This window comes from Anolis sagrei, chromosome 1, assembly GCF_037176765.1.
Source record: "Anolis sagrei isolate rAnoSag1 chromosome 1, rAnoSag1.mat, whole genome shotgun sequence".
NCBI classification, from domain to species: Eukaryota; Metazoa; Chordata; class Lepidosauria; order Squamata; family Dactyloidae; genus Anolis; species Anolis sagrei.
In genome coordinates, this window is record NC_090021.1 from 26,884,383 (window position 1) to 26,900,476 (window position 16,094).

Here is a 16,094-nt window from a genome sequence, read left to right on the forward strand (position 1 = left end):
GAGTAAAGAATTACCTCTGTACCTATTTCAGCTGTCCAAGCAACAGGGAGCTTGAAGTAGGCAAAGTTGGTTATATGTACCAGTCAGAAGGCTTTTTCTGTGAGCCCTTCAACACTGCCATATAAGATCCAGATTAACTGCTTTGAACTGAATCATAAGCAGTGTAGATTTATATAGTCCATTTTAAAGCAGATAATGTGGATCATTCGCTTTTATAACCTGGATTATATGGCAGTGTAGAAGGGGCCTGACAAGCAAAGAGAATGCTTTTTAGGGTAAAGGCCAGGGATGGGAAAAAGTACCAAGCATGGGAGCTGTAGCCAGAGTTTCCCTAAAAACTGGAATTAACCCTATTTCAGAGTGCTAACCTACTTCCAGTTGTAGCACAAGCTAATCAAATGTTACATGGTGAGTGAGATTCCTAAATATTAGGAAAAGCTCATTAATTAAAATGAAACCACCCAGGGTATTTGAGCAGGAAAAGCTCAGACAGACTTTATAGATGCCTGACAATGCATTTCACCCTGCGGCTGAAAGACAACATTGTGTATTCATTCCTGGGTCTCATGCCAATCCTGAGCATCTTAATCCCTTCACATTCTTTCAGTCTTTGCCTAACTTCCTCAACATGACATTAACTTCACAAAAGTTCACACCACAGAATTACCTCTTATATTGCGTACGTCTCCTGTGAAAATGTCATGTCCAATTGGATCAGTATAATCTTGGATTAAAAGTTACCTTGCATACTAGAAGTGGTGTCTCATTGCCTTTCAACCAAAACCAACTAAGAAGTATGCCCACAGTATTAAAACCTATTTAAATGTCAGGGAACTGCGTTCATGTGTTTTCAAAGGTTTTCATGGCCGGATTCACTGGGTTGCTGTGAGTTTTCGAATCTGTATAGCCATGTTCCAGAAGCATTCTCTCCTGACGTTTCACCCACATCTATGGGAGGCATCCACAGAGGTTGTGAGGTCTGTTGGAAACTATGCAAGGGAGGTTTATATATCTGTCCAGGGTGGGAGAAATAACTTTTTTCTGTTGGAGGCAAGTGTGAATGTTGCAATTAATGACTTTGATTAGCATTGCAAAGCCTTGTAGCTTCAAAGCCTGGCTGATTCCTGCTTGGGGGAATCCAAAGAATTCCAAAGGATGCTTCTGGAACATCTCCATACAGCCCGGAAAACTCACAGCAACCCAACTGTGTTTATGCTCTAAAAGATCAGTAATACTGAAAAAGAATGAAATTATAAACATTATGTATCTAAGATTGAAATATTAACTGGTGATTAAAGTTTTAAAATAGCTACACCTGAAAACCGGAGGAAATCATTTGCATACCCCTGCTTCAGCTAATACTTTTGTGGCATTACCCCTTAATAAAACACAGGTTCTTGTTTGTTTTGTTTTGTAAATCCCCTCAAAAGCCTAGGATGGTACATTTATGTGTTCTCTTTGGGAGCATCTCCGTTTTTTCAAGGAAAGTCAAGTTGGCTCTATATTTTCTTCTGCCAGTCAGGACTGAATTGTTCAATTTCATTTTGAAAAATGCTTCTATGTATTGTACATAGCTTTTTGGCGCCTGGTAGGTAGAAAAGAGATTTGTTACGTGACTGTTTACTTATTTATTTAAACTAATATAAAAACAGTAAATAATCTTGTAACAAATTGATTAGCTAAAGGCATTTGACTTTTAGCTTTTTGAACTACCTAAATTTTGCAGAAATAACTTAGTAAGTCTAGCAAGTTTTGCTCCAAACCAACAGTATATTCCCCACCAATGATCTCCAAAAGCCTTAATGCATGCAGACAGCAGATATGGAAATTGCATTAGCGAGCTCCATGTGGCTTTAAGCACCAGATGTGATGTTAAATGTCTTGCCCGTGTCACATCGCACACTTTGCCCAAGTCCCTTTCAAGCAACACATGTTTCATGCATAGATAAGAGAAGCAGAAAAGACACCAGAAGTATCAGATCCAGACTCAGATGTTGCTTGTAGCACAGTCCCGTGTGTTGTTATACATCTTGGAGCTTCTCAGTTTATGTTTGGTTTTATGATACTTTACATATTATGAGTCAATGTGCTGAAGTGCTTTGAGTACTGCAGTGGGACTCCAGGTTGGAGGTCAAATGCTGACTCAGCCATGGAAATGCACTGAAAGATACTATCTTAACCTGATAGGCAAATTTCCTATTTCTTCTTACTCAATCTAGCCATCACTAATTCAGAAAAATGCTAAAGGTTGCAAAGTTTTTCTCTCTCTAATACAAAAAAAAAATTTAAGGAAAGGAAAATAAATGTTGTTGCTGTTGTTGTTGTTAACTCCCATCAAGTCAGCATCAACTTATTCTAGGTGATTCTAGGAATAAGTGTCGTAGAAGACAACTTGATATTAACAGCCCTTCAAAGTAGATAGAAAAAACTCTTTCCCGAAACCTAAAATAGGAAAAAGCATGCTCAGTCACACTGGAATAAATGATTATTGGGGCTCTGGTGGGAGGGTGGGATTTGTGTGTGTGTGAGAGGATTGATTTGAGAAACTGCAAGTCACTTCTGATTTGAGAGAACTGGCAGTCTGCAAAGACATTGCCCAGGGGACACCATTATGTTTTACCATCCTGTGGGAGGCTTTTCTCATTTCCTGCATGGAAAGCTGGAGCTCACAGACTGGAGCTCACCCCGCTCTCCAGATTTGAAGCGCCAACCTTTCAGTCTGCAGGCCATAACCCTTGAGCCACTGGGGGCTCCAGTGGACTGGAGATCAACAGAATGGAGTATCCTAAATGGCAAGACTGGCTGAATGGAACTTATACAAATTTTTCAAAAAATCTGAATTCAGGCTCCACTTCATTTAAGCACCCAATTAAAGCCACTTGTTAGCAGCCAATCTAAATCCTTCCCAAGTTTAGTCTCACCCACACCAGAGGTTTAGGGAATGGATTATTCCTCCTTTAACAAGCAAGTGTGGGTCAGCTGAATACATCATTAATCCAACAGGAAGATTCATCTTACAGCAGGAATTTCAGTGTTGTATCTTTTGGGAGAAAGGGCCTATTTTACATGGAAACAGCTTGAAAAAAAACCTGACTATACATTCTAGCATGGCAAGGGACCAGAGAAGAGCAAAACCACATTTTAAAGATGCATTTGATAAATAGAAAAAAGTATAATACCTTTCTGCTATTTGTCACATTGGGTTAAACTGCTGAGCTACTGAACTTGCTGACCAAAAGGTCAGCAGTTTTAATCCAGGGAGTGGGGTGAGCTCCCACTGTTAGCCACAGTTTCTGCTAACCTATCAGTTTGAAAACATTCAGATGTGAGTAGATTAATAAGTACTGTTTCTTCGGGAAGGTAATGGCATTCCGTGCAGTCATTCCAGCCACATGACCTTGGAGGTGTCTACGGGCAATGCTGGCTTTTTGGTTTAAAAAAGGAAATGAGCACCACCACCACCCCAGGGTCAGACATGGCTAGACTTAATGTCAAGGGAAAACCTTTACCTTTACTTTACTATAATATCTTTACAGTTAGGATTCATAGCGATCTGCTAATCATGCACAGAAAGTCCACAGCAACTCTAAATGATGTATCCTATTATAAGAAGAATGTAAGTTGAATCTAAGAAGGGTTTGAGCAAGGTCTCCCATGAGCCTGTGTGGTGCTTTAGTTAATGCCTAAGCTAGTGGTTCCCAACCTTTGGTTTTGGACTTCAACTCCCAGAAATCCCAGTCATCTTGTCAGCTGTTAGGAACTGTGGGACCTGAAGGTCTATTGGTTCTCTAAAACACCTGGGGAACCAAAGGTTAGGAGCCACTGGCCTAAGTAATAAGCATTGATATTTGTCTCTCTACAAGCCAACGACGAATTGTATGTAAAAGCAAGCAACGTGCAACAACAGCTGTACTACATCATATTGAAAGGAGCCCCTGGTGGCACAATGGGTTAAACCCTTGTGACATCAGGACTAAAGGCTGACAGATCAGAGGTTCGAATCTGGGGAGAGCATGGATGAGCTCCCTCTGTCAGCTCCAGATCCCCATGCAGACATGAGAGAAGCCTCCTACAAAGATGGTAAAACATCAAAATATCCAGGCATCCCCTGGGCAACGTCCCTGCAGACGGCTAATTCTCTTACACCAGAAGTGACTTGCAGTTTCTCAAATCGCTCCTGACATGAAAAAAAAATCATATTTAAGCACTTTCTTGCATTCTTGCTATATGGGTCTAGGAAAGCAAGGCACAAAACATACAATTTCTGAACTAACATCTATTGCTGATACTGTTTAGTAAAATGAATACATTGACTCTGTTTTGTATCGTCATCTGTTCTTTGTCATCTCTTCCTGATCTGGAAGTGCCTGGGTATTTCTACAGAAAGAAAGCTCTTTTCTATCACATATCTTCCTCCTTCTTCTCTCTTCTAATACTTATTCAGATTTGGTTGGTATTATTTGCCCATACAGATTTATTGAACTATTCTGAAATATGTGAATGTTTTGGGAAGAAAACTTGCAGGTCCACTAAATACACCTTACGTAATGTGATATTTTGCATACCAAATCCTGAAATGTTCTGATCTCGGTCACAAGTGGTCTTTGCACAGTCATAAGAGCATTTGCCTAATCTTTCCTACAATCCCAGCTGCACAACGGCTAGACTTGTTAACAAAAAACACGGTGGGCTCAAAACAATGATGAATGTTGCCCTTTCATTTTCAACTAATGATGGCAAAGGTGCTAATGGCAGCACTTTAGGAGGTGCTTAACTCAGAGCACATAAGCATCCCCACAGCATTGTTTTTCAGTTATATATATATTTCTATATTAGAGTAAACTGCGAAAGAAACAAAGCAATTTCATAGGAAGAGCAGTATAATTTATGGCATATGTACTTGTGTCATTCTATTGCTGCCAGTTGTTAAACCACTGTTAGAAACACATTGCAAATCTATGTAAAATCATGCAGAGATCTGGAACTGGATCCAGATCCACCTTTGGCCTGCTTTAGACCAGATCTTGACAACTTGTGTTTATATCTTTGTAGTTGATTGTAGGCAGTAAATCTGCCACAGTTCATGCTCTAGTCTATAAAAGCTCCTGCTGCTTTAACTGGCAATTTGAAGATGCAACAAAGGAGTGTGATGGCAGATCAACACACAATTACCATTATGGTAATTACAAGATATTTCTGGGCAGATACACTTTATTTAAACATTTATAAAAGTGAGGGCCATTCATAAACAGGACCCACCACATCTGTTATCTCTTCTCTTCCTCCCACTTTTGTTGATCAATCCTCTGGCAGTTGAATGGTATGGTAGATTTGATGTAATCTACCATAGCAAGTCTACTACTCCAGATCGTGGGGTGCTATTTCTGAATATTTCTGAATATTTTCGTGACATCTCTCCCTATGAACTTGTCCAGACTTTAAGATCAGCTAGGGAGACCCTCCTCTCGATCCCACCTCCCTCACAAGTGCAGTTGGTGGGAATGAGGGAGAGGGCCTTCCCTGTAGTGGTTCTCCAACTCTAGCATGCTCTCCCCAAAGATATAAGACAAGCACCCACCTTGTTAATCTTTTGGAAGGAGCTAAAAACTTGGTTACTTAAGAAATCCTTTAAAAACAGCTAGATTTTATTGGAAACTATTTGAGAGGATTGGAATGACCAAAAGATCATTAATTATAACTGCTGGATAGCTTGATAAGAGGAATGGTTGGTTAAACTGTGAGATATATTTAGATGGTTTTTACAGGACAAATAGCTTTTAAATTGTTATTTATTAATGCTTATGGTGTTTTAAATTGTACTAAATGATAATTGTTTTTGTTATTGTTGTTTATCATGTGCTTGTTTTAAGCCGCTCCGAGTCCCTTCGGGGAGAGGGGGTGGGGTATAAATAAAATGTATTATATTATCATTATTTTCTAATCAGAAAGATACAATTAGAACTCCAACCCAATTGGAAGGGTTGGTTTAACTTGCTTCCTGTTTATTAGAAGTATGTTAGTGAAACGCAAAAATATGTCCACTATAGTAATTGGGTTTCATTAGTCAAAGTCTCATTGATTTAAATACATCTACTATAGGTCTTACTAGATTTAGCCCTTAATTTTATATTCCTAATGCTTTCCCCCCTAAATTACAGAAGTTATCAAAAATATTATCACACCTGAGTGCTGGAACCATACAGTCCAGTGTATAACCTCAAAATCCTTTGTCTTATTTTGTTATTTGCAGAGACCATGAAACAATCCACATAAAAACCTCATCCTGGTTCTAATCTGGAGCATTCCTGAATGGATTCTGCATCATAGGATTACAGGATGGTATTGCCAGGACCACAGACTTTGTGATTCCCAGACAAATTCAATTCAAGTGGACTTGTCCATCATGTTTACTTTGGGACTCTATTTATATTAATTCAGGACATGCTCATCCATGCGGAGTGCAATCAACGTTACCTCCAAAACTGGGGCAGTTATTTTGCTTGTAACTATATCCGAATTGCCATTTTCGCCCCATATTGCATCAACACAGACTTAAAGTTATTGCACTTTTCTCAAGATATCAATACAAGGAAGTGCATCACAATGTATCACACTGGGAACACAACACTGTTCCTCCTGTTACATAAAGAAGCAACGGTGGGTAACGGGTGGCCTTCTGTTGGAAATGACAACCTTCATCAAGCCTCCTCTAGTAATTTGTTTATATGTGACCCTGTTACTTACTTATTGTATATATGTTCTGACATGCAGCTTCATTAGCTCTATGTTTCCTGAGAGGTTGTGGGAGGGGCTGCAAATCACATGATCTGCTCTGAGACTGCTCAGACCTCAGACTCCATTTTAGAGCTCAGACTCTATTAGACTTTGAGACTGCTCAGACTAACACTTGCCTACTGTTGATGGTAAAAAAGATGCATCTGCAAATAGAGATTATCTCAAACGTAACTGGACTGATAAGTTTTGTACCTATGTATGCTGAACACATGAAGTTGTGAGTAAACCAGATATATTATTTTTAACAAAATCTACTTCACTTTTGTCTCCTGAGTGCATGATATAAAACAAGTTGTCTTATGGGAGAGTAGATTTATTTTTGGGCAACCGAGAAACACTTCTGAAGCACTGCTATTTTGTGCACTGGCATATTCTCTGTTCCCTAACAGATTCAGCTATCAGTCTAACAACTGAAGCCAAATTGCCTTGCATAATTACATCTCTTTGTGTACCACAAGAGAAGATTCTACTATAAAAGGTTTTTGGCTCTCCTCTGAAAGGTCATGCTTTTCCAAAAGGTTATGATCTCCAAATGGTTATGAATGTGATTTTCTGAAACCTTCTGAATATTGTTGAACTGCAACTTTTACAATTCATTGCTGTTGGTTGTGCTAGCTGAACCTATTTAAAGTTGCAATCCAACAACACCTGGAGGGCTAGACTTCCCCCACCTGTGCAGTCAGTTGGATCCCTTTACCTGTCATCACAGTAGGTGAATTTCATGTCCATGCTATGACGGCTCAAGAAGGTCTTGCTATCCAGTGGGATGTCAGTATTGGAGGGGTGCTGAATAGGTTCACACATTAATACAAGGCAGGACAGGAGAGGCTCCTTATAACCACACAGAGCATGAGGAGGGCAAGTATTGTAGACTTTAATTTGTCCAGTGCAGTGCAAAACCTGAAATGAAAGAGAGAGAGAGAGAGATTATTTATATTATTAAACAGTAATTTTCTCCAATATATTAAATCTTCCAACCAATGTAAGGGAAAAATATCTTGCCTTCCACGTGGCAGATTTGAGATTTACAGTTCTGCCTCTGTTGGTAACAGTGCATTTCATCCTCATGAAGAAGTCACGTTCCATGGACATCTCTTTGTTTTTTTTCCCAAAGCCTGGACCTAAAGAGAAGGTAGATGAGATTATTCTTGGAAAAATGACTTGATATAACCGCTGCTGTACTGCTTTAAAACTACTCCTCTTTGAGTGAAGTATTTATTCTTGTCTACCTAATAAGGTGAAAACATCCTCATTGCCATTTGCTCAGCATAACAACATTTAAAAATGTTATTTTCAGTGTGCTCGACCCCCACATACCCCCACTGTGGTTTTAGATTGGTCAAATATGTTCATTTTAGCATGTAGGTTTGCTTATACACTCACACATCCCAAATATGTTTTTCATGGTACTCTAATGTTTTGTGTGGTTTCGTCCCACTAACATTCACTTTTTAGGGTGCATTTCTCTGCACAACATTTTTCTAGGAAAATTAGTCTGCACTTTTCAGAGAAACATTGATACAATAGGGTAATGGCATTCCAGTTTGTATATATATTCAAAAGATGAAGGCATGGTAAATACGTATCCTAATGTAAATTGAACATAATTGTTTCCCAACCCTAGTTCAGATTAGGACAGATCACCCATTTTCATTCCATGCCAATGTCACATACCTGCTCCATTTTATTTCAACATTAATGTCTAATTAAAATACAGCTTATTGCATTTTTAAAATATTTTATCAAAATATGAAACACACAAATACACACATAGTATGAACTTTCCAAACATTTTATGTTGTACCCTGTTAGGTCTTTTGAGCAGAGAACTACAATATTTAAAGGATAAATTTTGTTTTGAAGCACACTAAGCCAGGAGGAAAAGATTGAGTTAGTTTGCATCTGAGACCCCTTCTACGCTGTCATATAACATCCATATTATCTGCTTTTAACTGGATTATATGGCAGTGTAGACTCATATCCAGTTCAAAACAGATAATGTGGATTATCTGCTTTGATAATCTGGATTATATGGCAGTGTAGAAGGGGCCTGTATTTACAAATAATAAATTCCTCAAGCATTCTTTAGTTATTTTCAAGTAGGTGGAAATTATCAAGATATGCTAATTATTTTGTCACATAACAGTGAAACATAACAATTTAACTTATTGAAAAATATGGTATGCCCCAGCTCTACTCTTGGTTGTCGTCCAGATACTCTGCAGACTTTCGGACTGATTGATTGTTAAGTTCGACCAGTTTATCTTTCTGTAACATTTCTCTGTTGTTATGGTCTGAGTGTTTTGTGGTTTCATTGCAAAGCAATTATTAGACCAAGTATGGAGGAAAGGGGGGGAGCCTATTCTTTCTCATAAGGTAGGGCAAAGGTCCAGTAATAAGATTCAAATGAACATGAGAAGGAACTTCTTGTCAGTCAGAGCAGTTTGGTAATGAAACCAAGGGAACCAATTGCCTAGATAAGTGTCCTTTTCTGGATGTTTAAAGAAAGAGTCTGGACAGCTACCTGCTGGGAAGGCTTTCGCTGGAGATTGTGAATTGAGCTTAGTGGCACTTGAGGCCCTTTCCAATTCTATGATTCTATGAAGGATCTCAGTGTTTGATATCACGATTATGGAGTTGAAATGCAGAAATCTCTAGGAAGCTGACTTTTTTTTTTTTTTAAAAAAAGCAGGATCAATTTCCTGGCAGAGCCCTCATCTTTCCATTGAGCTGGGAAAATGTGCAGAAGTGAACACTTAAGCATTGAAGGGTCCTCTCAATCTTTCCTACGATACCCCTACACTAGTGCTATGGCAATTTTAACTCTCATGGTTCCATAATCCCCTCAGGTTTGAAGAAACAGTTCTCATTGAGTTTTGAAATCATTTTTAGGTCTTTCCATTGGAAATATTGATCATTTTTTTTTCTGCAGCAAACACATTAACTTCATTTTGGCATCTTGCGAGCCATGCCTAAAGCGCACTTTTTAAAATATTACTTGCCATTTTTCAAGCTCAGGTTTTCTCGAATTTCCTCATGATCACATGGGTGAGTGAAGTCAAAAATGCTGTGCCCAGTCAATTCCACCTGGTTGGAAATAACAAAACAAAACAAAAATGAAATCAAAAGGGGAAAAGGGAACTGTTGGGATATAGCTGATTCTACAACATAACTGTATACAGAAACAAATATTCTAGACTGTCAAATCTGCATCCTATTTTCCCCAAAATCTGGTCTTAGCAACACATGGTCCATGACATTTTGTTACTCCCAAGCATCTCTTATTACTATTAGCCCTCAATGACTGCACTGCGATGGCACTGCAACCTGGTGTACTGTTTAAAAATGCAATTACTTTAAGTATAAAGCCTTTATGAACTGTATACTTTATATTAAAACAAGGAAACCCCGGTGATGCAATGGGTTAAACCCTTGTGCCAGCAGGACTGAAGATTGACAGGTCAGAGGTTCAAATCCAGGGAGAGTGCAGATGTCAGCTCCAGCTCCCTATCCGGGGACATGAGAGAAGCCTCCCACAAGGATGGTAAAACATCAAAACATCAAGGCGTCCCCTGGGCAACATCTTTACAGATGGCCAATTCTCTCACACCAGAAGCGACTTGCAGTTTCTCAAGTCATTCCTGACACACACAAAAAAAACCAGATAAAGTGCCTAAATGTCCCCTTCCATTTCCACTGCATCTCCTGTATTTCAATGGGTGTTGTCCAGACCCCATTCAAAAGGCTTAAGACACTATATGACAAAATTTCCCATTATCTTTTAGATATTTCTCATCCTTCATAGTTTTTGTGGGGGCACTTAAGCAATAGGGGGTATGTTTCTTTTTTTCAGGAATGTGACACTAAGAATACTATTTCAATAAGTGTGTGGATGTTTAAGGGTGATGCATGACTGTATAGGCAAAAAGGATGGCGTACTAACTGAACAACAATGTACACAAGAATCATCAGTATATATTTACTTGTTGCATCACATTGTTGCATTCAAAGATCTTTCTACTCTTTTCATTCAGTTTGTCCCTAAGACTGATGTCTTCAAGTCACTTGTTGACTTATAGCAATCGCATAGAGTTTTCTTGCTCTGAAATACCTAGCTTACAGCATCTGAAATTCACTGGTTGTCTTTCACCCAAGAACTAACCATAGCTGACCCTTCTTAGTTTCTAAGATCAGACAGGATCTGGTGCTTTTAGGGTGTCTAGACTTTCCATACAGGTCTCTTTCTCTTTTAATAATGAACCCGCCTTTCCTTTCATTTGAAAAGTATTTCATCAACTATAGTATGCTTCTCTCAGATTTACAGGAGCATTTGTGGGATTATGTGGAACACATTACCAAAAGGGAGAAGCGGATGCAATTACAACCCAACTTGCTCTTTGTGAAATTAATAGAGGACGTGTTACCTGCGTCAAACCCATGTATTTGCTGATGTTCTCTGACAAAAATATCATGTCTCCATCTTGTGTGATGACAGTGATAAATCCCTCCAAAGCTTTCAGGTACAAGTTGTCCATCTGCTGATCTGACTCAATTTCTCTCTTGTCTTCAGTGCAGACTGTGCAAAGGGGTGAAAGGAAGGGAACAAAAAGGAAGACCAGAAATGACATTTAGGCCATTACTTCCAAAACATGACCTTGTCAACACCTATAATGTTTCCAGTAACATCCAACAAAATGTCTGCAATGTTACTTTTATTGGAAACATATTTTAAACAGAATATTATGACATAGTACTATAATATTATTGAACTTCACATAACATGACAGGGGCCAACAACTGTCTCTCCTCCTCTCCTCCGAAAGAGTCAGAAAAGGAAAATGACTGGCATTTTCTAATATGCTTTCTTTTTACATTTTCAATCAATTTTCTTCATTTGGAAGTGTTCTTGACTGAAGATTGTTACAGAAGTATCTATCACTTCTGGAATGACAGTTGAACTATTTGGGACAATTTCTCCCACTTCATGGGTGGGACCTCCAAATAACTCATATCTGCAGATTCTTTAACCGTAATCCCAGGAAAGCCAACTTGGTAGTAAGATCAACTGCATTTAGTGGAGTCTACTTTCCACTAAATGCACATCTAATGTGTTCCTAGAAATACTTGCTTACCTACTACCAAAAAGGGGTAAACAGCAGTAAAAATTAAAACACTGATTTGCACAAGATTTCATATGCTCATTTATGTATAGATGCAAACTATACATAGAAACTATATGTATAGTTTGCATCTATACATATGTATAGATGCAAACTATAAATAGAAACAAAATATATTACACCATAGTGGAGAAGCCACAATTACCACTTGATATATGTGCCTGCCACTCCAAGTACTATTATTCATGATAAGCTTTGGAACATCTATTTCTATCTACTTTTGAACTTAAAACAGAACTTGAACTGGGCAGCTCATTTGTAAATTAGGACACGTAGTTATCATAGTTTTGCTGCTCACAGCTGTCAAGTTGACTTTACTTATGGCAACTCTATGAAGAGCTCCAATCTGTAACTATCTTGCTCAGGTCTGGTAGATTTAAATTATTTATTAACTTATTTATTTATAGCATTTATATTCTGCCCTTCTCACCCCAAAGGGGACTTGGGGCGGATCACAGAACACATATACAGCAAACATTCGATGCTGTTAAACAGGACAGACAACAGACAGAGGTATTATGTCAGCATTTTCTCTGCCTTTGTCATCCTGGAGGTCATGCTCGATTTCAGCCACAGGTGGTGCTGTTGCTCCATCCTCTATGATGAAGAGCTTTGATCACAGACTTCTTCCTTCCTTTGATCACCAGAATTTTTCTGGTATTTCCATTAGGATGCCGTAAAATACCTCCCCGCTTAAGCAGTGCCTAATTTCTCTACACACAGCTCACAACTGTTTTCAAACAGTTTAGGTGGACAGTAAGCTGGGCTGAAGGACAGGTGCTCACCCTGACCCGTGCTTCCAACTGCCAGCCTTTCGATTGCTAAGATCTATTGCTGCTGGTGATTAACCAGCTGTGCAAAAGCCTGGCTTCCTTGATTGATGAAAAAGATTGAGGGAAAGAAGGACATTTTCCCAAGCTCTATGCAAAGCACATGCCTGATGCAACCAAGGCCAATGGCCCACGCAATCTTAATGTACATTTTTTTGGTGAAGAGCCTTTCCAAGAAAGTCTGTATGAAAAAGTAAACATCTCCTGAAACAGGAAGTAAAGTGTTTGGTCTCATACCATTTCATTGAGTAAGTGTTTAGCAACGAAAGGACTTGAGCGGATTGCCTGCATTTGAACTGTAGTGCTTTTGGACTTCAAGCTTAATGAGGTTATAAATAGGCTTGAGTGGTAGAAAGGTTGCTCCATTATGCAGCTTGTTTGGTTGTGGCATCTACTTTATATAAAAAAAGTGTTTCTGGTAAAATTCTGGCTTCCCTAGATGCAACAGGCATATGGATACTTTGAAGTATCCTTTGAGTTGGAAATATGCAATCCATGGCACTAAAGGTGTCCCAGCCATGGGCAATTGCATGAAAGTACCCCTCCCAACTCATATGTACTGTATATGTTCAATGGATCTGAAAACTGCAGCACTTGGAGACAGACATCTATCAGCCTGACCAGTGAGAATGATGAAACAAGCATCAGTTACAAGGGAAAATTCCAAAAAACTGTGGCAGTAATCATGTTCAGAGATATTATCAAACTACTATAGAAACAAGTCTCGAGCTCACCTTTCCCCACTTCTGCTTCAACAGGTTCTTTCCATCTAAGCATTAACCAGAGTTTGCTGTTATATTAGTGCCAGAGCTCAAGAAAAGTCCCTTAACTGGTTATCATTGCTGAGGAATTCTGGGACTTATGACAAAGTGCTAGAATTCAAAGCACTGGTTTATTGTAATATTGTGGATTTTAGAGGGGCTGAGAGTGTGTGGCTTGACAAAGGTCACCCAATGGGTTTCTATGGTTGAGTAGAGACTTGAACCTTGGTCTCCAGGGTCATAGTAATGCTCAAGCCACTACACCATGCAGAAAAATACAAGTGATGCTGTTGTGAGTCACAGCCCTCCATTTGTTTGAGGTTACTCTTCTTGTTGGTCATGAGGTGAGAAAGGGCAGTAAAAGACAGGCAACAACAGTTCAAATTCATTAGTAGCAACAAAATAACTTCCAATGAGATCGAGGCCATCTCTGTCTTGTATGAAGCTGATACTGACATACATATTCCAGTATCTGCTGCCACTATTACACTTCCTAGCGTCAGAGCCAGGCTAATTTCAAATCAATATGAAAGACGTTATCAAGGAATGGATGGAGTAGACTGCATATTTCAAGACCAGGTGTCAGAGCCACTGTGATGAACTCCAATAAACTCTAGCAGGGAGGGAGACAGCTTACTCATGCATCCAGCTATGCTGAGGCTAGGTTCTTGAAGCAATTATTGACTTGTGCTCTGCCCAAACAATTTTCTAATTAAGTTTTGTAACAAGAGCTACATATATGTTCTCCCTTTGAGAAAGGGTTATTATGAATGCTGACAATTTTGGTAATTAAGGCCTTTCATTTTCCTGTTTACACTCAGTGGTGAAAAGAAATAACTTGAAGGATGTATATTAAGAACAATGGAAAGTTGTGCCAAAGTTATTCAAGGACACATTTTGACTGTAGTGCAGCTCCTTTCTGCACATTTCATTTCTATTTAAACAAGGCCATGGATAGAAACATATTAAGCCAGATAATTGGTCCTTTCAGCATTATCTGCAGAGATTAGTAAATTATGTTTTTTTAAAAAAAAATCACAATTCCCAGAATCCCTTAACTAGTATGGCTAGTGACCATACTGGTTGGGGATTCTGGGACCTGTATTTCAAAGGGGAACCTTTCTATGCTCTGATTATGTGACAGCAAGACTCCAGGATTTCAGAATGTAATATTTGGATAGGTATCCACAAGACCACTTTACAAATTGACATTGGTGAGCAGGTAATTTCACATGTGTAATCCCCTGTCCTTCTTCCTATCACGGAGAACAAGGTTATCTTCCAAATTTTAGACTGATTCTTGGCCTAAAGTACTCAGAGACCACTCTACCTACTAAAATCCTTTTGTTAATACACATAGTTACCTTGTACCTTTTCTCAATCATGCAGAATTAGAAAAAAGTACAAATAGTCACATGGCTCTGCCCTTTTATGACAAATACCTAGTACAATAGCCCAAGAAAATATTCTTTTATGCTAAAAATAACCTTTGTAAACAAACTTTGATTTATTCCCACTGTCAGGATATGCACAGTTCCAAAGGGCCAAGATATGTTTCCACAGATGCTTGCTCACTTCCTTTAGCTATCTTCTTGTAATGCAGCAGACAGCACAGGTTGAAATCTCTTTGTAAGAAGGAATGGCATAGGTGAGATCCAACTCAAACACTGCATACAACATACAGAAGTATCTACTCTGATTTAGGGCCCTTCCAGACAGGTCCCATATCCCAGGAGCTGATCCCAGGTTTTCTGTTTATTCCAGATTATCCGGCAGTGCAGACTCATATAATCCTGTTTAAAGCAAATCCTGGGATATGAGGCCTGTCTGGAAGGGCCCTTAGACATATTTCATTTTGATACGGGCACTAAAATTTAAGGGGATAAATCATATGGTATAGTGCCTACTCAACACAATAAAATCAGTAGACTTCAGTAAGATGACATGAAACATGTACTGTCTGAGTATCCCTGATCCAGAATTCTGGAATATGAAATACTCCAAATTCCAAAATTGTCATCACGGGCAGGCCCGTAGCCAGGATTTTGTTTCGGGGGGGGGGGGGCTAAAAAAATTTCAGGGGGGGTTTCGGGGGGGGGGGGCTGAGTTTCGGGGGGGGGGGGGGGCTGAGTCTGAGTGAAAGAGGGTCTAGCCTAGCAAACCTTTTGTATCATTACCCCAATACCCCCATACATATGGGATATAGTGAGAATGGTGATCAAATCATGATATTAATAAACATAACAGTTTAAATAATGCACCAGTAAGGCCTTTTCGCGAACCACCATGAGAATTTCGGGGGGGGGGGGGGGCTGAAGCCCCCCGAGCCCCCCCCCCCCCCGGCTACATGCCTGATCACGGGTGAGATAGCAACACTTTTGTTCTTGGGTGGTTCAATATACACAAACTTTGCTTCATGCACAAAATTATTAAACATATTGTGTATAAAAATATATTCAAGCTATGTGTATAAGGTGTATATGAAATATAAATACATGTGTTTAGATTTGGGTCCAACCTCCAAGATA

At 39.2% G+C, this 16,094-nt stretch overlaps 1 protein-coding gene across 1 annotated transcript in view; it reads right to left on the reverse strand.

Annotated features, from left to right (window-relative positions):
* EPAS1 (endothelial PAS domain protein 1) overlaps window positions 1-16,094 on the reverse strand; it is a 121,541-nt gene that overhangs the window by 29,663 nt on the left and 75,784 nt on the right. The window contains exons 3-6 of the mRNA XM_060754405.2: window positions 11,220-11,371; window positions 9,798-9,882; window positions 7,798-7,916; window positions 7,493-7,695 (exon numbers count right to left, since the gene is read on the reverse strand). Of these exons, the coding sequence (XP_060610388.2) occupies window positions 7,493-7,695; window positions 7,798-7,916; window positions 9,798-9,882; window positions 11,220-11,371 (559 nt within the window). The remainder of the gene's footprint in view (window positions 1-7,492; window positions 7,696-7,797; window positions 7,917-9,797; window positions 9,883-11,219; window positions 11,372-16,094) is intronic.